This window comes from Hemitrygon akajei, unplaced genomic scaffold (genome assembly GCF_048418815.1).
Source record: "Hemitrygon akajei unplaced genomic scaffold, sHemAka1.3 Scf000059, whole genome shotgun sequence".
Lineage (NCBI taxonomy): Eukaryota > Metazoa > Chordata > Chondrichthyes > Myliobatiformes > Dasyatidae > Hemitrygon > Hemitrygon akajei.
In genome coordinates, this window is record NW_027331945.1 from 5,748,137 (window position 1) to 5,772,040 (window position 23,904).

Here is a 23,904-nt window from a genome sequence, read left to right on the forward strand (position 1 = left end):
AGTATGCGTTCGAGATGGACTAGGAGGGCCGAGATGGCCTGTTTCCATGCTCTAATTGTTATATGATTCTATGGTCATATCCGAATTAACGTCTTCATTTGACGAGATATTTTGGCTCGATATCAATCTGGAAAAATTTACAAAGAAAATAAGACCTCACAGTACAAATCTTCTAAAAAAAAATACCCTCCAGCACAGTTAGATTAACATTACCGAGGAGCAAAGGGGGAAGAATAATAACAGGCATTAAACAATAACATGAAACCCCGCTGGTTTCCCTGGCTGAGTAAGTCTAGGTTAATATACACTTTGGTCTGGCCTAACCCATGATATTGAAAGGGCTCTGCCACCGCAAACCCGGTTTTGTGTGAATGCTATGCACTTTGCTGCCCTTTACAAAGTCAGTGCCAAGGAATAATAGCACGCGGCATAAGATAAAAGGATTTAAATTTATGAATCTTAACTAAAGGTTTAGAAAAGAAAATAAGGATAGCAAAAAACAAAAGTGGCCCATTATAATTAAACTTAACTTTTGCAAGAAGCATATTAACCTATCCTATGTCAACTACGAACCCTTGCTCCATCTAATCATGGTTACTCCTGACAAAAGATCCAGTTCACATTAGAAAACTCCCGTTATCACTAACCATAATCCAAACCCAGCTGCTACAGGAGGTTGCTACAGGAAGCTGCTACATTACTTTAGCAGTGGAACCTTTCCCAGGGTGTTACATACTGAGAGGTGGGGTAACCCTTCTAATAGTATAATTTCATCAAAGAAAGCGGAATTCATAGCCCATGTGAGCATATGCATTCTGACAGGAAGCACACGCCGTTATACCTAAAGGAAAGAACAACCCAGAGAGCTTATGAAATAATCACTACAGGAGAAGAAGTTAACAAATGGGGGAACATGAACGTCTCTGGAACAACACCCTGTCATCTGAGCAGACTAGATGTCTACAAGGAAGCTTCAAAAGCCTGGCGCAGATCGGGAGACCTCATCCCAGAAACAGAGGGTTCCCCTGTAGCATTACAGGGCCACCTGGTGAATACAGAAATATCAAATTTACAGTATAAACGACCGAGAAATATGTCAGAAATTCGAGAGTGTCAAGGACAATGTGTGTGAAGTTGCTATTGAAAGGGAGAATGTTCTTTGGATATCTAAGTCCGAATTTTGAAAAGTCTCCTGGACAAGATATTATGCCCTCCAGGTTCCTAATATGTGGGGCACATGATTATGGAAGCAACAATAGTCATCTTTCACGTGTCACTTGATTCCGGCATGCTTCCGGAGAAATGGAAAATTGCAAATGTCACTCAAAGCTTCATGAAGGGAGAGAGCCAGAAGAAAGGACAGGACAATTAGGCTGATCTCAGTGTCTAAGAAGATGTTTACCTCGATTATTAGAATCAACATGATTTCCGACAAATGTCAGCATGTTTTCTTTTTCTCAGGGATCGGTTTTGCTTGACAAAACTACTGGAATTCCTTAAGAGATTATCAAGCAGAATAGACAATGTAGAATCGGTAGCTGGTGTGCACTTGGATTTTTAGAAGACCTCCGATAGGGCATCAGACATGAGACTGCTTAAAAAGTAAAGATCCACGGTATTGCATGACAGATGCTAGCATAGAGAAAACAATGACTGTTTAGCAGGTAGGAATGAGTGAGAATAAAGAGAGCCTTTTCTGGTAGGTTGTCGGTGACTAGTGGTGTTCCACAGCGGTCTGTGTTGGGTCCACTTACGTTATACGTAAGAACTATCTGTGAAAGTGGAATAGATGGCTTTGTGACAATGTCTTCAGATGATGTGAAGATACGTAGAGGGGTAGATAGTTTTTAGAAAGTAGACAGACTCCATAATGAATTGAACGGATGTGGAGAATGGCAAAGAGGTAGCTAATTGAATGCAGTGTCTTCCCCTGTATGGCCATGCATTTTGTTAGATTAAATAAAGGCATAGCATATTTTCTTAATGGAGTGAAAATAAAATAAAATTTAAAAAATCTGAGGTGCAAGGTGACTGTTGCAATCTCTGCAGAATCCCCTAAACGTTTATTGGCAGGTTGAGTCAGTGCTGTGAAATGTCAATGCGATGTTAGCATTCATTTCAAGAGGAATAGAATATAAAAGCAAGAAGTAAGGCTGAATGAAACTTTTTAAAGCGCTGGGCAGGCCAATTTTGGAGCACTGTGAGCCATTTGGTCCCACTAAGAAGGGATGTGTTAACATCGGAGAAGATGAGTGCAATATCAATTGATGAATAAGGGAACATATTTTAATCATTTTTGATAGATTAAAATGCAGGAAGAACTCAGAAGATCAAGCAGCAACTGTGGAAAAGAGTGCAATTGATGTTTAGGGCCGCGGAGAGAAGGCAGCTCTGATCGCCTGGAATGGTGGCCACATTCTTGGAGCAGATGCTGATGAGATGAAGGAAAGGGGGAAAGTGAAAAGCATTTTTACAGGAAACTGCGAGGGAAGAGGTATGGACCAGATAACTGTTGGAGCCGGTATGTTTCTAATGAAGAGGGACGACAATTTATTTCCTTTGATTGAGACAAAGAGATTGAGCAAGGTAAGGCAGTTGTTAAAACGGACCAAGTGTACTTAAGGTCAGTGTGGACGTTGGTGGCCAATGTGATGAAATTCACGGCCTCAGAGCAGGTGCCTGAAACAGCATCGATGCAGTCATCAATGTCATAAGGGGACAGGCTGCTGGACATAAGTTCAGGACACAGACACTGAAGTACTAGGGACAGGATGGGAACAACTAAATGATAGACAAGATGTGGGGACCGTGGTGTGTGTGAGGGACATGACGTTCAAGGCGATTCTGGGGTTCCAAGAGAGGCTTAGAGTTCAGGCAAGGCAGGATCCCGGAGTTCAGAGGAGGTTCTTGGAGGTCCAGCAGGATCTAGGAGTTCTGGCAGAATCTTGGAGTTCTCTGGGGAGTCGCATAACTTCTGGGCAGGGCCCGGACCTCCGAGGAAGGAACACGGGGGCCTGCGCAGGTCGCAGAGCACATGGGTAGGTTGCGGAGCACAACTCAACGGCAGCAAGGGGTAGGAAGGGGCAGAGTCCCCGTCGGGCAACAGCAGTCCGGCCAGTCTTGCCCAACGGAGGCAAGGGATAGAAAGGAAACTTCGTCCAGGGTGATTGCCAGATTTACTCGAAAAACTCATCATTAATGATGGTACTCCAAGCCAGGGCAAACCGGAGGAGCAGGATAAGCAGGACAACCAGGGGTGAACAGGATAGGCAAGACAACCCCCCAACTCCACTCAGTCCCAGAGGCCCCTCTGTACACCGCCAGCCGATGGGCATCAGGGTCGTCACCTTGAGCCCCAACAATCCAAGATGATCCACAGGTGTGACTAATTAGGCTCAAGGGTGAAAGGCGGATGGCTACAAGACCCGGAGTCCGTGGCCCGGACCAAGAACCGGAACGCCGGCTCGGGACCGGAGCATAACACATCAATGTTCTGGAGGAACAAGATAGGGAACATTTCTGGTGAAGGCTTGGAATAGGGACATAGCCAATGGCCAACACACGAGCTTGGATAATGTGGACGGAGCCAAAGGAAACATTGTTGAGGGTGAGGGCCAATTCTAACAGACAGAGGAAAGTGGTAGTGGATCGGGGGTAGAAGTGTATTGGGAATGTTCATTCATGGTGTAAATGAGGTAATCATGGCCAGGGTGTTGCACGTTAGAGAGAAGATTGCGAGCATGAGAAGTTTCAACGATATAGATTGGAAGGGACTGACAGAGGAAGACAAAATCGAGTCGAGCTATGAGCATAAGAGTGCAATGGGTCAGGAGCAGGCAGAGATAATATGCCTACCCAGCACAGGTGGAATTGTGGATCTTGGGTATTGGGTCAAGGTAGGCAGTTGTGGGCGAAGGATCCGTGAGTGGATGGGAGATCTCCAGAACTGATGAGGTCAGTAATGATGTCAGAGACAGTTTTATGTAGTTCTGGAGCAGGGTCCTCCTCATGTGGTACGGATAAGGAGATGTTGGATTTCACAAGTTCACTCGGAAACAGTCCAACAGCACATCCTTTGTCTGGGGGTTTGATTGTAAATTTGGGATACGCACAGAGAGAGCGGAGTTCAGAGTCGCTAATGTTTGAGGAGGAATGAGCTGTGCCAGTGTGGCTGATTGATGTCTCCTCGGGAATTCCGGATTAAAACATCCAGAGCAGGGCAACAAACCAGATCGATATGTCGAAGGAGGAGGTTTGCGGAAGGGAGAAGGGGACATCAGTGCGTCGAGTGGGAAGGGAAACACATTGTATTTTTATTTTACTGTTAACACTGCTTGATACAATTTGGACCATGTGTGATAAAAATGACTCTACCTACTTAGGCTCAAATTGTACAATCAAATAAATTCATAAAACAAAGTTGTTTGCATCATGTTACTACATGATTTTACATCAGAAATTAGAAATAGTGTACAGTCGATGTTCTGGGCGAGGAACTTGGTTCTCAGTCTGCAGGAAGGGTCTCTGCACGTTTGAGAATTTTTTTTTAATCCAACATAAGGCCACTAAGAAAGCCATACGAATCCAAAAGAATAAACATGAGGGCAAACTGGCCAATAATATAAAGTGGAATGCTAAAAGTTTGTTTTTCAGTTATATAAAGAGTAAAAGGGCGGTGAGAGTTGAAACTGGACTACTGGAAATAATGCTGGTGAAGTAGTAATGGGGATAAAGAAATGGCATATGAAGCTCATGAGTACTTTACATCAGCTCTCCCTGTGAAAAACTTTAACGGTGTTCCTGAAGACCGTGAGTGCCAGGGAACATGAGTGAGTGCCTTTTCTATTACAAAGGAAAAAGCGCCAAAGAAACGCTAAGGTCTTAAATAGGACAAGTGGACCATATGGCTGACATCCCACAGTTCTGAAAGAGGTTGCCGAAGAGACAGTAGATGCAGTGGTTATCATTTTTCAAGAATCACTGAATTCTGTTATGGTTCCGGAGGAATGTCAAATAAAGAAGGAAATTATAGGCCCGTTAGGCTAACCTGCCTGACAAATCTGCCAGGGTTCCTCGAGGACGTAATAATTAGCATGAAATAAAATGAAGGGACGTGGATGTCTTTGGCACAAATGTAACCCTCGGGCTCACCCAGCTCCTGTTCGTCTAGGGGAGTCGGCCTTCGGCCCCACCAAACTGGGTAATCTCGTGTGGATGTTGTGCAATGTAACCCCAGCTACAAACCCACAACGCAAAATACCAGATAGTACACCATATGCAATTAAATGATAGAACATTATGAATCTTAATCTGAATATAGTACTGAAAATAAAAAAAAAGTGTCCAAGTCAAGTCAATGTCACGTTTGAGCTCACTCAGTAGTCATTCTTCCACCATCGGTCTCCTCCGAGGGTCGCCGAACTTCGGACTTCCACATCCCAGTCCACTCCGCCTGGTGGTCTACCCACTCTCTCCACATGCATCCTCCCTCTTCATCTCTCCTCGACAAAAAACCACGAAGACAACGTCCTTCCTGATACACAAGACAAAGCAACAATCTCCGATGGGCTAACAGGCATAACCCAAACATTGCTGCTACAGAGAAACAATTATCTCAGCAGGGAACATTACTTAGAAGCCATTACTTTTGCCTTAGCAGTGAAACATTTCAAAGAAGCCATTACATAGAAAGATAGAAAGCCTATGGCACAGTACAGGCCCTTCAGCCTAAAACGCTGCACTGAACATGTCCTTACCTTAGAATCTACCTGGGGTTACCCATAGCCCTCTAATTTTCTAAACTCTATATACCTATCCAGAAGTCTCTTAAACGACACTATCGTTTCCGCCTCCACGATCGTCGTCGACTGCCCATTCCGCAAACTCACCTTCACTGTGTAAATAAACGCGTACACCTGGCATCTCCTCTGTACCTACCTCCAAACACATTACAACTGTGCCCTCTCATGCTGGCATTTCAGCTCTGGGAAAAAGCCTTTGCTATCCACACGATAAATGCCCTTCATCATCTTATACACCTCTATCAGATCACCTCTCATCCTCCGTCCCTCCAAGGAGAAAAGGCCGAGTTCACTCAAACAATTCTCATAAGGCATGCTCTCCAATCCAGGTGACATCCTTGTAAAGCTCCTCTGCACCCTTTCTATGGTTTCCACATCCTTCCTGCAGTGAGTCTATCAGAAGTGAGCACAGTACTCCAAGTGGAGTTTGAACAGGTTCCTATATAGCTGCAGCATTACCTCTTGGCTCCTAAACTTGATCCCACGATTGGTGAAGGCCAATACACAGTCTGCCATCTTAACCACAGAGTAAACCTGCGCAGCAGCTTTGAGTTCCCTATGGACTCGGACCCCAAGATCTCTCTGATCCTCCACACTGCCAAGAATCTTACGATTAATACTATATACTGCCATCCTATTTGACCCACCAAAATGAATCACCTCACACTTATCTGGGATGAACTCCATCTGTCATTTTGCAGCTCAGTTTTGCATACTATCAATCTCCCACTGTAATCTTTGATGGCACTCCAAACTATCCACAACACCACCAAACTTTGTATTATCAGCAAATTTACTAACCCAACCTTCCACTTCCTCATCCAGATCATCTACAAAGATCATGAAGAGTAGTGGTCCCACAACAGATCCCTGAGACACACCACTGGTCACCGGCCTCCTTGTAGAATGTGACCCACCTGCAACCACTCATTGCCTTCTGTGGACAAGCCAATTCTGGATGCACAAAGCAATGTCCCCTTGGATCTCATGCATTGTTATTCTCTCAATAAGCCTTGCATGGGGTATCTTGCTGAAATCCATATACACTACATCTACTGCCTTGCTTTCATCAATGACACATGGTCAAAAATTTCAATCAGGTTCATAAGACATGACCTGCCTTTGACAAAGTCATGCTGACTCTTCCTAATCATATTATACGTCTCCAAATATTCATGAATCCTGTCTACAAGGATGTTTTCTATCAACTTGCCAACCACTGAATGGAGACTCACTGGTCTATAATTTCCTTGTCTATCTCTACTCCCTTCCTTTAATAAAGGAACAACATTCACAACCCTCCAATCCTTTACTTGTATTTCCAGAAGGCATTTCACACGGTGCCACGCATGAGGCTGCTTAACATGATAAAATCACATGGAAATACAGGGAAGATGCTGACATGGTTAGAGGGATGGCTGACAGGCAGGGACCAGCGACTGGAATAAAGGGGGGCATTTCCTGGTTGTCTGTCAGTGACTAGTAGTGTTCTCCAGAGGCCAGTACTAGAAACCTACTTTTTATACTTTTGTCAATGATTTAGATAAAGAAATTGATGGCTTTGCAGGAACGTTGTCAGAAGTTATGAAGATAGTTGGAGGGGTATGTAGCTCTGAAGAAGCAATGGGATTACAAAAAGAAAGTGGGGCATCAAGGGAAATGATGAGAGGGCAGGTGTATGGGGTTGAATTGATCCAGGATCAGCCATTATTAAATTGTAGAAGGACTTACTGGTTTGAATGGCTTAATTCTACTCCTTTGCCTAATGGTTTTATGGTCTAAGGATATAAAAATTGGAAGAATGGGAAAAAATTGGCAGGTGGAATACAATGTTCAGAAATGAGCTGGTCGTAAAGAAGGCAGATGTTGGTATTCATTTCAAAGTGGAATATAATATAAAAACAGCGAGATTAGCTGAGTACTTATAAGCAAGAGTCCGCACTGTTTGCACTTGGTGTACTGTCAACTGTTTTATGCCCCGTATCTCAGAAAGCATGCGCTCACATCGGGGGGGGGGGGGGGGCGGGGGGGTGCGGAGTCCAGATTACGAGGATGATTCTGGGAAAGAAGGGTTAAGATGTAAGAGCGTTGGCCCTGTACACACTGGAATTTAGAAGAATGCGAGTAGATTGTATTGAAACCTACCAAATGTTGAAAAGACTTGTTTAGGTGGATGTGGAGACGATGTTTCATATACAGAGTCTCCAGAAATTGTAGACACAACCTCAGATTTGAGAGGGATCACTTTAGAACAAAGTTAAGTAGGATATTGTTTTTTCAGAGAGTGGTGAATCTGCGGAATGATCGGCCACTGACAGGTGTGCAAGCCAAGTCCGTGGAAATATTGAAAGCAAAAAAAAAGAGAATTTCCTGATTCGTCAGGGCATCAAAGGTGATCCAGGATTAAACATAATTGATTGACGAAGCAGCTTTGATGGGCTGAATGGACTGTCTTAATGTACCACACAGTGACTGCCATTTCGTTGCCAGAAAGCCAGGTGCAGCTCTCCGTCATCTCATAAATGGGAGGGTGATTGAATCACCGAGTTAGCAGATTCCTTGCCAGCTTTGCATATGTGATTCATGCTGAGTTGGAAGCTTTGAGCAGAATGGCCAGGTGCTTCAGAAACAGTCTTCCCAATAGGCAAAGTAGGTGGTGGCTTCAGCTGCTCTCTGGATCCACTAGTATAGGTGCTACTGATGCAGTGTCTCCCGGTGAATTAATGAGCTTCTGTTTGCACAAGGTAGCTCCATTGGATGATGCAAAACCTGTGGCTGGAGACACTAAAATCATGAGTTGTTTTTCTTCTCATTTATATCAATATCCCGTGTTATCTCTCAGTATGTACAGGTGCCGGACAAGCACACACCTTGTACAGCAAGGTGACACAGAGGGAATGCGGACCACTCATGGTCTTTGCAGTGAAACTGTGAACTCTGGATATGAGAGCTTAGAGAAATTGTAATCATTCGGTATGAGAGACAAGAAATCATACTACATCTATTGTTCTTTTCCCCTTTCTCTCTGGGTTTCACGCTTCAGTTTATCTGTCTAACACACACTCCAATATCTCGCTCTCAGCGCTTCCTCCCTTCTCTTTCCCACTGTCCCTCCAGCCTCTATTTCATCAATGCTCCCTCGCTTTTCCCTATTCTCTCTCTCTCTCTCCCTCCCCCCCCTCTCTCTCCCTCTCTCTCTCCCTCTCTCTCTCACACATATCCCTCAGCATTAGTCTGTTAATATGGATATCTGTCGCGCTCTTTGCCCTCCACATTGCCTTCATGTCACCCACAGGAACGCAGTATTTGACAAAACACTGTGCTGGAGATGTTGGTGAGGTTAAAAGTGGAGACTTGGTTAATGATTACACAACAGACAGTGGGATTAATTTAATTTCTGGAAAGGTGACAGGCTCAGAGTAGTGGGAAATCACGGCAGTGGCTGCTTAGTTCCCAGCGATAACAGCCATTGAACTGAGGGGGGCACATGTCCAGTTCCCGTGGTACGGAGGGTGAGTGAAATTTTTTTTTTTGTATACCATACAATACCCGGTCCCCTTCCTGCACGGTCTCTCACACCAGCTCTTTCCCCTCCAACTCCTTTACTCCCGATCAGCTTCTCCCCATTCCACACTCTTCCGCTTCCTCTCCAGAACCTCTTTCGAGATCGTTCATTTCCCTTCTGTTTAAGGCAGACTGCGCAGTCTGGATTGATCCTCATAGTCTGGAATAGACTAACTGGGGTGTTCTGACCGATAGCAGGGGAGAAGTATGGATGGGTTACACAGTGTGAACAGTCACCCTTGTAGCACAGTTCTCAATAGTACACAGGACAGATTGACGTGGCCGTGCAAAAGGTTCAGAGGGACTGTGAGCAATGTCACCCAGAGGTGGTGGTATGGTGGTGAGGGGTGCTGGAACGAGGAATACGCTGCCATGGGGCGTAGATAGTGGATGTATGCAGTGATTCTGACTGTCCATCCCCATTATCCAGGTGAACATACAGAAACATTGGCATTGCCACCTGCGGACGAAGTGTTTGTAAATAGAATGGTATTGTGTACTAGAATGGGCATGGTGGCCCGAAGGGGAGCTTGATCAACAACCTGTGAATCGCCCTATGCCTATGGCAAATATAGGGTAATGGCCGGCACAGCACAATTTTGTGTGCTTAACACTGCTCTACCTTCTCTAAGCCCATGACAATGTGGCTAGGGACATCTCAAATATCAACTGTAAACTGCTGTGAATGTAATCATTGTTGGCAGAATTTAGATCTGTGAGGAAAGGGCGTACAAGAGCAAGATATACCAGTTAGTTGAGTGGTCCCGCAACAACAACCTTAGACTCAACTTCAGCAAGACCAAAGAGCTGATTGTGAAGTTCAGAAAGGGCTAAAAAGAGGGAGCAAAGTCAAACAGCATCGAGAGGTCAGGAGTGGAAAGAGCGAGCAATTTAAAGTTCCTGGGTGTCAATATCTCTGATGCCCTAACATGGACACAAAATATTGTATAGGTATAAAGAATGCAATTCAGGGACTTTATTACACTCCGAGTTTGAGGAGACTTAGGTTGTCAACTAAAATACTTGCTAACAACCATTGGACACTGTGGGGAGAAACTCACCTTTGTCAGGCTTTGCACGTATAGCGTGATACAACTGTGGTACCGCGAAGTCCATGAGGTTGGGATGGCTCGCTCACCCACCCACAGCCCGGTTTGTGTGAATGCTGTGTGATTTTCTACCCCCGGCAATCGTCCTTTGGCAAGATATAACATTTCTCACACTGAATACAAATTATAAAGAAGTATATTTACGAATGTTAACTTAAGCACCTAGTTACCAAAGGAAGGGCTGGAAAAAAAATGACCTATTATACTTAAGCAGCCACCTGTGCACAGTGGAGATCAAATCATCCAGAAACATTTGTTTCCGCTTGAAATCCACGACAAACAAAAGGGCTCTACTTCCAGAGTATTGGTCCTTCCTCCTGAAGACATTCATTTGCATAAAGCACCTTGTGCAAGAGGGACGGCGTCTTCATCCATCTTCCCTCCTGCATTCTCCCAGCTCCCACCAACAAAGAGCTGCCCTCACAGCATTCTGTAGAACCCTTATCAATTCTACCATCCTGACTGGATGACACGACATTCTTAAGTTGTGCAGTAAATCCCCTTATCTCAGATCAAACCCTACAAGCTTATAATAAAACAGACTTCTCTCACAAAATTGATAAACTGCAATGCCTACAGCATAGCAGACAGAATGTTAATCAGGGTGTTACACTTACATGACTTTATTTCTTAGGACAAGATTTTGATGATTGATAATTGCCACTTAATTGTACCTGTGTAAATTGTCAGATTGAGTGAACCTGCAGCAGTATCCGGCGATGTGCTGTACGGTGGGGGGGTGGTGATTGATAAGTTCCTGGCCTGATGTAGAAAGAGTCAATTTTAGAGAACCGAACACATTTAATTTTCAACATAGTCCCGTCCTACATTTACACACTTTGCCCAGCGGCCGTGGAGCATACGGATCTTGCTCATCTGCAGGGGTGATTGATAGGTTTGTCGCCTAAGAAACATAGAACAATACAGCAGAATAGAGGCCATTCGGCCCACAATGCTGTGCCGACCCATAAACCCTGACTCCCATATAAACCACCGCACACACACACACACACATTAAATTCCTCCAAGTACCTGTCAAGGAGTCTCTTAAATTTCACCAGGGTATCTGCCTCCACCATTGACTCAGGCAGTGCATTCCGCGCACCCACCACTCTCTGTGTAAAAAGCCTTAATCTAATATCCCCCTTGAACTTTTCACCTGTTACCTGAATGCCATGTCCTCTTGAATTGATTGGTGCCCTGGGGAAGAGGCGCTGGCTGTCCACTCTATTTATTCCTCTTAATATCTTGTATACCTCTATCATATCTCCTTTCATCCTCCATCTCTCCAGAGAGTAAAGCCCAGTCTCCCCTAATCTCTGATCATAATGCATACTCTCTAAACCAGGCAGCATCCTGGTAAATCTCCTCTGTACCCTTTCCAATGCTTCCACATCCTTCCTATAGTGAGGTGACCAAAACTGGATACAGTACTCCAAGTGTGGCCTAACCAGAGTTTTATACAGCTGCATCATTACCCCATGACTCTTAAACTTTATCCCTCGACTTATGAAAGCTAACACTGCATAAGCTTTCTTAACTACCCTATCTACCTGTGAAACAGCTTTCAGGGATCTGTGGACATGCACTCCAGATACCTCTGCTCCTCCAAACTCCGAGGAATCCTGCCCTTTCTTTTGTACTCTGCCTTGGAGTTTGGCTTTGCGAAGTGTACCACCACACACTTCTCTGGTTTGAACTCCATCTGCCATTTCTCAGCCCACTTCTGCATCCTATCAATGTCTCTCTGCAATCTTCGACAATCCTCAGCACTATCCACAACACCACCATCCTTTGTGTATCTGAAACTTGTCAACCCACCTTTCCACCCCAACATCCAGGTTGTTAATAAAAATCATTGTGGAACAACACTAGTCACAATCCTCCAATCCGACTCTCTCCACCATGACCCTCTGCTTTCTGTAGGCAAGCCAATTCTGAAACCTGGTCAAAATTCACTGGATACCATACCTTCTGACTCTCTGAATAAGCCTACCATGTGGTACCTTGTCAAATGCCTTACTAAAATCCATGTAGATAATATCCACTGCACTACCCTCATCTATATGCCTGGTCACCTATTCAAAGAACTCTATCAGGCTTGTTAGACTCGATCTCCCCTTCACAAAGCCATGCTGACTGTCCCTGATCAGACCATGAATCTCTAAATGCCCATAGATCCTATCTCTAAGAAGCTTTACCAACAGCTTTCCCACCACAGGCGTAAGGCTCACTGGTCTATAATTACCTGGACTAATTCTACGAACTTTTTTGAACATGGGGACAACCTTCACCCTTCCCCCCAATCTTCCGGTACCATTCTAGTGGACAACGAGGACATAAATATCCAGGCTCATCAATCTCTTCTCTCGCCTCATGGAGCAGCCTGGGGAATAAACCTTCAGACCTCGGGGACTTATCCGTCGTTTTTTTTTAACAAATCCAACAGCTCTTCTCCCTTAATATCAACATGCTCCAGAACATCATCCTCACTAATATTGTCCTCACCATCATTAAGTTTCCTCTCATTGGTGAATACCGAAGAGAAGTATTCATTGAGCACCTCACTCATTTCCACAGCCTCCAGGAACATCTTCCCAACTTTATCTCTATTCCGTCCTATCTTCACTCCTGTAAACCTTTTCTTCTTCGGATAATTGAAGAATGCCTTGGGGTTTTCCTCTAGACTACTCGCCAAGGCCTTCTCATACACTGTTCTTGCTCTCCTGAGCCCCTTCTTAAGCTCCTTTCTTCCTACCCTATACTCCTCAATAGACTCATCTGATCCTCGCTTCCTGAACCTCATGCATGCTGCCTTCTTCCAACTGACTAGATTTTCCACCTCACTTGTTAACCGTGGTTCCTTCACTCTACAATTCTTTAACTTCCTCACAAGGACAAATTAATCCCTAACATCCTGCAAGAGCTCCCTAACCATTGACCACATGTCCATAGTACATTTCCCTGCAAAAATATCATCCCAACTCACACCTGCAAGTTCTAGCCATAATTTCTAGTTCTAGACATAATTTCCCCTTCCCCAATTAAAAATTTTCCTGTCCTGTCTGATTCTATCCTTTTCCATGATAATGTTAATGGCCAGGGAGTGGTGATCAGTGTCTCCCAGATGCTCATCCACTGAAAGATCTGTGACCTGTCCTGGTTCGTTTCCTAATACTAGATCTAGTATGGCATTCCCTCTAGTCGGCCTGTCAACATACTGTGACAGAAACCCGTTCTGGACACACTCAATAAAATCTGCCCCTTCTAAACCCCAATGCATTCTTCAATTATGTGATGACAGGACCGACTAGAGATAAAGGTGGGAAGATGTGCCTGGAGGCTGTGGAAGTGAGCAAGGTCCTCAATGAATACTTCTCTTCGGTTTTTACCAATGAGAGGGAATTTGATGACGGTGAGGACAATATGAGTGAGGTTGATGTTCTGGAGCATGTTGATATCAAGGGAGAAGAGGTGTTAGAGTTGTTAAAATGCATTAGGACGGAGAAGTCCCCGGGGCCTGACGGAATATTCCCCAGGCTGCTCCACGTGGTGAGGGAAGAGATTGCTGAGCCTCTGGCTAGGATTTTTATGTCCTCGTTGTCCCCTTGTTCAAAAAAGTTAGTAGAGATAGTCTGGGTAATTATAGACCAGTGATTCTTACGTCTGTAAAAGATTCTTAGAGATAGAATCTAAGGGCATTTAAAGAATCATGTTCTGCTCAGAGACAGTCAGCATGGCTTTGTGAAGGGCAGATCGTGTCTAACAAGCCTGATAGAGTTCTTTGAGGAGGTGACCAGGCACATAGATGAGGGTCGTGCAGTGGATGTGATTTACATTGTTTTAATGAGGCATTTGACAAGATACCACATGGTAGCTTATTCCGAAAGTCAGAAGGCATGGGATCCAGGGAAGTTTGGCCAGGTGGATTCAGAACTGGCTTGCCTACAGATAGCAGATGTTGTGGTGGATGGAATACATTCAGATTGGCGGGTTGTGGACTAGTAGTGTCCCACAAGGATCGATTCTGGGACCTCTACCTTCATGATTTTTGTTACCGACCTGGATATATGGGGAGAAGGTTGGGTTGCCAAGTTTACAGACGAAACAAAGGTTGGTGGTGTCGTGGATAGTATTGAGGATTGTCGATAATTGCAGAGACACATTAATAGGATGCAGAAGTGGGCTGAGAAGTGGCAGATGGATTTCAATCCGGAGAAGTCTGAGGTGGTACACCTTGGAAAGACAAACTCCAAGGCAGAGCACAAAGTAAATGGTAGGATACAGGGGAGTGTGGAGGAGCAGAGGGATCTGGGGGTACATGTCCACAGATCCCTGAAAGTTGACTCACAGGTAGATCAGGTAGTTAAGAAAGTGTATGGAGTGTTAGCCTTCATAAGTCGAGGGATAGAGCTTAAGAGTCGCGGGGCAGTGATGCAGCTGTATAAAACTCTAGTTAGACCACAGTTGGAGTATTGTGTCCAGTTCTGGTCTCCTCACTATAGGAAAGATGTGGAAGCATTGGAAAGGGTACAGGTATGATTTACCAGAATGCTGCCTGGTTCAGAGGGTATGCATTATGATCACAGATTAAGGGAGCTCGGGCTTTACTCTTTGGAGAGAAGGAGAATGAGAGGAGACATGATAAAGATATACAAGATATTAAGTGGAATAGATAGAGTGGACAGCCAGCACCTCTTCCCCAGGGCACCACTGCACAGTACAAGAGGACATGGCTTTAAGGTAAGGGGACGAAAGTTCAAGGGAGATATTAGATGAAGGTTTTTTACACAGAGAGTGGTTGGTGCGTGGAATGCACTACCTGAGTCAGTGGTGGAGGCAGATACATGAGTGAAATATAAGAGACTACTAGACAGGTATATTGAGGAATTTAAGGTGGAGGGTTATATGGAGGTAGGGTTTAAGGGTCAGCACAGCATTGTGGGCTGATTGTCCTATACTGTGCTGTATTGTTCCATGTTCTATGTTCTATGTCCTTTCCCACCTTCCCCTCTGAGCTGAGGGACCAGTCTCGGTGCCGGAAACGCAACCGTCCCCAGCAACAGTATCCAAGACGGTATACTTATTATTGAAGTTAGTGTTAGGGGTTTGGAAAGGGGTCCAGAAGAGACCCTATGAACTGTGCTGTTTTTAAGACAGAGGGGGAGGCATCCCGAGCAATGAGAGAGAGAGGGAGAGACAGAAATTGCCTGAAAGAATGATGATGTTAAGGTTCCTCTGCTGATTGTTCACCTTCCACCTTTCAACCGTACTTGCCAGCTTGTACGGTTTCTGCAGAAAGTGATGGGAGGAGCAGGTTGATGGACAGCTGATGTCCAGCATGTGGAGATAAGAAGCAGATCCGCTGGGCCACAGACAGACACACCACGAGACAGACACTGTGTCGGACACTGAATGAGCGTTGTGCACCCACGTGAAGGTGGAGTTTTGGAGGATCATTTCGGGGAAATCGATCAGTGGCTCACAGTGTGAAAAAGTGCAACTGGTGGGGAATTATTTTTGTGTCCACCCTTGCCTGGGTGATAATTTCACCACTGAAGAACGGTTGTACGAATCATGGTCATAGTCGGTGACCACAACAGGACTTCGGAAGACAACGAGAAGATCGACGGCATCACCTCTCTCTCTCTCTCTCTCCCTCCCTCCAACGTTACTCAACTAAATATGATGAAGTGAACTGAACTCTCTTCATCATCGTAAGATTGTATCCAATTACCCCTCGGTTTGAAAGAGTCTAGTTTTGTTCCTATTTCCACACATACATATATATCTATATCTATATCATTGCTAACCTGTTTGATATATTTGCATTTATATTACTGTATTGCGTAATTTAATAATAAACATTATTAGTTTATAGCAATACCAGACTCCAGTGTGATTTCCATTTCTGCTGGTTCTTTAATCCTATCCATGTGGACGCGTCCAAAATTGGGGCCTACGTCCGGGGCTTTGAACAAAATTGTGTGGGGGATTGTTTGAATTGAATGAGGTACATTCCCTTATTTTGATTTGGTTGTGTGGAAAAACAGCAGAAATGGAGTTTGAGTGTACTAAGTTTATGGTGCATCCAGCCCCTGATGCATTGGATGAGGCTAAGAGGGATGTAGTGATGGGAATCGCTTGTAAGCTAAAGATTAAAGTGACCTCTTGCACGAGGAGGGCACAGGTACAGCTGTTAAAAGCACAACATAATGTAGCCGAGGGGAAAATCGAAGAGGAGGCATTGGAGATGTTTGTTGAGGGTAAATCACTTACTGAGGCTGAGGTTCAGCTTCAAGCAGATAAAATGAAGTAAGAACATGAGTTTTGAGTTAAAAAAAATAAGAAACTGGCGGCTGAGGAAGCAAAAAGGCAGAGAGAGGAGCAAAATAAAAATCCGGAAATTGTGACATTAAAGGAGAGAGCTCTCACAGAAGAGGAGGTTCAGAGAGAGTCAGTAGTAATTTATCTTAGAGGTGGGGTGTTGATGAGGAAGTGGAGACCACCTACTGTGCGTGCAGATGAGGATTGGGCTATTGAACATCAAGTGGTGGTCCCAGAAGTTTACAGGGTTGAAATTTTTAAAATGGCTCATAGTATGTCTTTAGGTGGACACTTTGAAGTGGAAAAGCCAATAAATGAAATTGTTGAAGGAATTCTACTGGCCTAATTTAAGGAAGAAGGTTGTGAACTTGTCCAGGACTTGCCATATCTTTCAGGGTGCAGGAAAACCTAAACAGGTGATCCCAAAAGCACCATTTAGGCTGATACCTGTTTTTGGTGAACTATTTTCCGGGGTCATAGTGGATTGTGTGGGCCCATTGCCAAAGACTGCAGCTGGCTACGAGTATGTGTTAACCATCATGTGTGCTGTGTATAGGTTCCATGGAATGGTGCCACTCTGGAAAATCAAGGTAAAAACACTTGTCAAATTCTCCACACCGGTAGACCTACCTAAATAAATCCAATCTGACCAGGGTGGTAACTTTACTTCGAGAACATTCCAGGGGATAGTTAAAGAGTTGAGAGTTAAGCATATTGTGTCACCTTTGACCTTACTCAGAGGGCAATAGTCAAGTCAGAATGTAAATGTGATCAGGTGTTGCCATGACTCCGACCTCGCACTAGTGAGTACTGTCATGACAACGGAGGAGTTTGTTGTGGCTAGTACTGGAGGACATATCATTTTACTGAACTCCCTGTAGTTTTCACAAGACTCAGAAAGTCTGATGTTTTTTGAAAAATATTGATGGGAAAATTCAACATTTGCAGTCTAAGCAGCAAAAAAATTGAAGATTTTAATTAACCAGCATAAAGGTTTATTCCCTGATATTCTCAGACTGTGCACGACGGCAGTGCATGACATCACTGTCAAGTCAGCCCAGCCCATTAAAAAGCATCCCTACAGAATGAACTTTGAGAAAAGCAAGCTGGTGGAAAAAAGAAATTGAGTACATGCTTGCAGCTGGTATCATTTGGCGACCTACCTCAGACTGGGCAGCGTCTTGTGTTCTTGTGCCAAAATCGGACGGTAAAGTGATATCCTGTACTGACTACAGGAAAGTCAAAGCCTTGAAAAAGACAGATGCTGATCCTATCCCGAGAGTAGATGATTGCATTGATAAAGTGGGGTCGGCTAAGTACCTTACAAAAATTGACTTGCTGAAAGGATATTGGTGATTTCCTTTGACTGAAATGGCTAGAGAAATCACAGCGTTTGTCACACCTTCAGGGCTATATGAATATAATGTTTAAACTTTTGGAATGAAAAATGCTCCAGGAACATTTAAAAGGATGATTGACTCGGTAATTAGAGGTTTAGAAAACACAGGGGCTTATATCAATGATTTAGTGGTCCGGAGTGACACGTGGGAAGAGCACACTATGGCTGTGGGGAAATTGTTTGAGCAACTGTAAACTATATTGTGTTATCATCCCATATTCAGAGCACCTGACTTTTCCAAACCATTCTCCATAGCAACAGATGCTAGTGACGAGGCTGCTGGAGCCGTATTATTGCAGAAATGTGCGGATGACATTGAACACCCAGTGACTTATTTCTCCAAGAAATTTAATGTACACCAAAAAAAAACTATTCCACTATGGAAAAAGAGTTACTGCCACTTATTCTGTCTTTGCAACATTTCAAAGTTTATATTTGTCCTGCCCACAAGCCACAGATAGCTTACACAGATCATAATCCCTTAGTGTTTCTGGCTAATATGAAAAATAAGAACAGAATGTTGTTGAATTGGAGTCTGATATTGCAAGAATATGACCTCGAAATTAGACATGTCAAAGGTACTGACAACATCATAGCCAATTATTTATCTAGATGTTAAGTTTGAAACTGTACCCGCTTTACTCTGTTATCTGATGATTACTCATGTATTGTTATAAACTCTGTAATTCACATTTAACCTGAAATTTTTCCCCCCATAAAAATTTCTTAAAAGGAGGGGGTGTTGGGGGTCACCCTAGGGGTCCAGAACAGACACTATAAATGGTGCTGCTTTTAAGAGAGAGAGGGAGAGGCTTCCAGAGCAATGAGAGAGAGAGCGAAACTGCTCGAAAGACTGATGTTATGTTTCCTCTGCTGATTGTTCACCTTTCACAAGGTTACTTGATTGCTTGTATGGTTTCTGCAAAAAGCGGTGGGAGGAGCAGGTTGATGGCCAACTGGTGTCCAGCATGTGGAGATAAAGAGCAGATCCACTGTTACACAGACAGACACACCAGGAGACACACACAGTGTCAGACACTGAACGATAATTGTGCACCCACGTGAAGTTGGGGTTTTGGAGGATCAATTGGGGGAAATCGATCAGGGGCTCACAATGTGAAAAGGTGCAAATGGTGGGGAATTATTTGAATTATTTGTGTGCCCACCCTTGCCTAGGTGATAACAGTCTTATGTATCATGGTCATAGTCAGTGATCACAACAGGACTTCGGAAGACAACGGGAAGATCGACGACATCACCTCTCTCTCTCTCAAACATTACTCAACTAAATACCACGAACTGAACTGAACTCTCTTCATCATCTTAAGACTGTATCCAATTACCCCTAGGTTTGAAAGAGCCTAGTTTTGTTCCTATTTCCACACATACATATATATCTATATCTGTATCATTGCTAACTTGTTTGATATATTTGCATTTATATTACTGTATTGAGTAATTTACTAATAAACATTATTAGTTTATAGCAATACCAGACTCAAAAGTGTTTTCCATTTCTGCTGGTTCTTTAACCCGGTCACTGGGTACATGACAATAGAAAGAGATGGGTTATTTACTTCAATCATTCTGCACTACCACTCAGAGTTGTACTGCATGTGCATGTAAAGACAGCCGTATAACTGATCTCCTTCTACCTTAGGCCACAAACTAGTCTCCTTCTCCTTGTTCACAGGTTACGGGGGGAAGGCCGTGGAGTCGGGGCTGAGGCAGAGGGGGGAAAGATCAGCCAGGATTGAATTCCGGAGCAGAGTTGATGGGGCCAGATGGCCAAATTCTGCTGCTGTGTCTTATGGGCTTATAGATAGGTGTGTGGATCTGAGACTGTGAAGGGCTATGGTCCAGATTCTCTCTCCACAGTGTAACACCCCGGGAAATGTTTCACCGCTAACATAATGTTCTCTCTGTAGAAGCAGTGTTTGAGTTATGGGGAAAAATAACAGGTGCTTTGGAATGTGAGGTGGCTCCTTTGTTTGGAGGGAGGTGAAGAGGGAAGACGCTGGAGAGAAGCGGTGGTAGGACTGGACACATTGGGGAAATTGTAATTAGATGGAGACAGGCACCGAGATCGATGCAGGGTCGATGAACTGAGCTCCAACTTGTGCACATTGACTGTTTAATTATAAGGGGACCTTTGTTTTTTTAATCTTTCTTATCTTTACTAATCTTTCAGCTAATATTCACAAATATCTTTAATCGTATTCAGTGTGCTGTCTGTTATTTCTGGGCATTGAGCTGTATGTAACAGGGTAGCAAATTACACAGAATTCACACAAACCGTGTCTGGGGTGGGTGCGCCGCATCAGTCTCGCGAGTTTGGCGGGATCAGAGTGTGTCTTTCCTGAACTTACGCAGCCCAGGAAAGCAGCCGGGACCTAGGCACATGGTTGAGTGATTTTTCAAATAAAATAAATTTCCACGACATCGGTGGACTGATGACCATTAGGTCCCTGGGGTTTATCAGCTCTGAAGAGTTGAGTTCTGTAGTTTTAATCTCACAGTTGTAAATTTTATCATCTCTTTCTCACTTATTTAGATTTCTAATGCTTTTGGAATCTATTTCCTTATGACACCTGTTGTGTCATTCGTGGTGTGGATTATCAGCGGGCTAGTATCTACCCTCCTGTTTTCCAAAGGAATACATGTTTTAAATTTCAGCAAAAAGTTACGAAGGCGAACAGACATAAGAAAATGAGTCTGATGAAAGTTTTCAGGTCGAATTGCTAACTGTTTACGAATTTCCATAGGTGATGCCTGGCCTCCTGAGTTCCTACTGCAATTTGTGCTTGCTGCATGCAGATTTCCAACATCTGCAGATTTTCTCGCGTTTCGGATAAGAAATGAATCTTTCCTTTAGTGGATGCGACCAAAGGGGTTCACCAAAACACTAAATTGACGGGTATATTGTTTCACAAACAAAATGCTGGAGGAACTCAGCAGGCCAGCCAGCAACTGTGGGAAAAAATACAGTCGACAGATCGGGCGAGACCCTTCGGAGAAAAAAAAACTGAGGAGTAGATTTATAAATTGGAGCGGTGTGAGGAAGGAGAGAAAATCCAGATGATAGGTGAATCCTGAAGGGGGAGGGATGAAGTACAGATGCTGGGAGGTTGATTGATGAAAGAGACAAAGGGCCACGGGAAAAAGGGGGAGGGGCAGATTTTCTCTTGTTTGTAAATTTAATTGTTTCTAAAGCTTTTCGTGGTTTGCACGCGGTCATTCAAAGACAACAAACAACTTGTGTTCCTACTCTCTCACCGGGATGATTTTAAAACCTCCCCGACACACCACAATGCAGCTTCGATCTTGGATAAACCAATGGGAAATCCTAACTGTGCCAATGATTTCAAAACAAAAACAACGGCCGAACACATAATATCGCCGGCAGAAGAGAGCCGGTGACTCCTGGATCCCTGACTCCAAAACAAAGACACTTTAACAAAAGTGCTGCGTGAATGAATACCGTGAAACAAACATCAGAAGCGGCAGTATTCTCGCCGAGATCCTACTTAAAATTTCTATCACTTGTTCGATATATTTTTCTAATCGATTCATGCAGCCAAACAGCTGAGGGGCCTTTGGCTGACTTGGGCGGTGCAGGCTGTTATCCTGTGGGGCTCAGAATCTCTGTGCAAGCAGCTGCCTGCCCGCAGGGCGAATTCCAACACACACATTCCTCAGGAGAGGGAGCGGCCTCTCTGCTGAAATCGGAGCAGCCGGCTCGGTAGCTTGCTGTCAATCAATACTGAAGGAACTTGGTTTAATAAATTGTTTAACCATTCCTTCTCCACGGAATGGAAATAAAATCGATACAGAGATAACATTTATGTGATATCGAATCCCCGAGTGAATTAGTACCATTAGAGTTGCTGCCCGAAATGCTGAGGGTTTATAATCTTTTTTTTCTTTTTTTTTCGTGGTCGGTGCACTGCCCTGATTCCTCCAGGTTGTTACAGCCAAGGGTGTTAATGGGAACAAGGTCCCTCTGCCTATTAAATGCTCCCAATGGCGTTCATCTAAATAGCCTTTGACAACCAAGTCCGGCTCCTGGCCTGCACGTGTCGCTTAGCTACTGACCCCGACGGAACAGTTTTTACTGACAGGAGACGGGGCAAGAGTCTTAATAATTGCCGTTTCGGGCAGATGTGGCTCGTCAGCCGCGGTTGACAGTTCGATTGGAAGGAATACTCTGATCTCAAACCTCCGCTACGTTATGGCTGAATCTACTCACGAGAAAGGATTCGATCGTAAACACAGAGGGAAAACTCCGGAGCTGCAGTTCCTAAATTGATTTCAACCCTGACTGGCAACTCCTGCGACGCTGCCGGTGCCAAACTGTATGGATCTCTGCCGATCCTTGCTGTTCATTATGCGCGTGGAGCGGGCAGCCTGCTACATGGGCAACAGCTTGCTCTCCGTATCGTACTGACCTGGTTTGCGTATCTAGACAGCTAGGGCACAACATCGATGCTCAACTCTGGCCGACAGAGGCCCTCACCTCACACTGCCCTACGAAAGGGACCCAAATAGTCGAGTGTCAGATTGTGCCCCGTGACCCTTGACTGATCACACACCGCGTCTGTGGGAGAGGGATGCAGCAGGACTGGTAGAACCACTGACATCCTCGGCTTGGGGAAGAGGTGGACACCGCAGTCCTGGTGCCACCCACCTGACACAGCTGTCGGGTCTGGCTTTGGTGGCGGTGCAGAGGAGGTTCACCGGGTTGATTCCTGAGATGGGGGGGGGGGGGGTGGTGGTTAGACTACGGGGAACTATTGATTCACCTGGGACTGTACTCGCTGGAATTCAGAAGATTGAGAAGAGATCTGATAGGTACATATAAAAATATAACAGGGATGGAAAAATAGAGGCAGGAAAGTTTTTGTTTCCCAGTGGTAGGAAAGACTAGAACGAGGATGCATAGTCTCAAGATTCGGGGAGTAGATTTAGGATGGAGATCTTCTTTCCCAGAGAGTGGAGAATTCTCCGCCCGATAAAGCAGTTGAGCATACCTCAGTAAATATACTTAAGACAAGGTTTTGATATATTTTTGCATACTAGGGGAATGCAGGGTGATGGGGAAAAGGCAGGCGGGTGGAGATGAGTTCATAGTCAGATCAGCCATGACCTTACTGAATGGCAGAGCCGGCTCGACGGGGCAGATGGCCGACTTCTGCTCCTATTACCTGTGTTCTTACTTCTTATCTTCGACCGGAGCAGGTCGGACCCTGGGCTGAGGAGGAGGAATACAGCGAACAGGAGAATCCCTGAGGGGAACGAGGTGAAACACATGCAGAAATATAAAAAGCTGCGTTAACGTTACCTCACGTCCGCATTTATCTTCTCAGTTGATTTCTGGGCCGATCTCAGAAGTTCTCTCCTTATTATTCAATCCCAGCTGTCCCCAACCTGGCGCCCACGGATAATGGTAAGGGTCCATCGCATCTAATCGGTCGGGAAAGCTTGCTCGACCCCAAACGTGGGACGGACGTCCTCCCGTTATAGTCTGCAAGTCACAGGCTGTGAATTTGAGCCGCCCACGCTCTGCGAGATTCGAAGCTCCGCCCAGCAGGTCCCGTCCTGCCCGGGGCAAGACGAGTTTCACCTTAAACGTCCCAGCACAGAGTCACCTGCTCATTCGGAATCAAATAAAAGCCCTTCCCCAGCTCCCTCCCACTTCAACTGT

General features: G+C 44.7%; 1 protein-coding gene across 1 annotated transcript in view; it reads right to left on the reverse strand.

Moving 5' to 3' along the window:
* LOC140721661 (uncharacterized) overlaps positions 1 to 23,702 on the reverse strand; it is a 130,603-nt gene extending 106,901 nt beyond the window's left edge. Inside the window, exons 1-2 of the mRNA XM_073036461.1 lie at positions 23,542 to 23,702; positions 5,376 to 5,533 (exon numbers count right to left, since the gene is read on the reverse strand). Coding sequence (XP_072892562.1) covers positions 5,376 to 5,479 — 104 coding nt within the window. The 5' untranslated portion in view covers positions 5,480 to 5,533; positions 23,542 to 23,702. The remainder of the gene's footprint in view (positions 1 to 5,375; positions 5,534 to 23,541) is intronic.
* Positions 23,703 to 23,904: the final 202 nt, after the last annotated feature.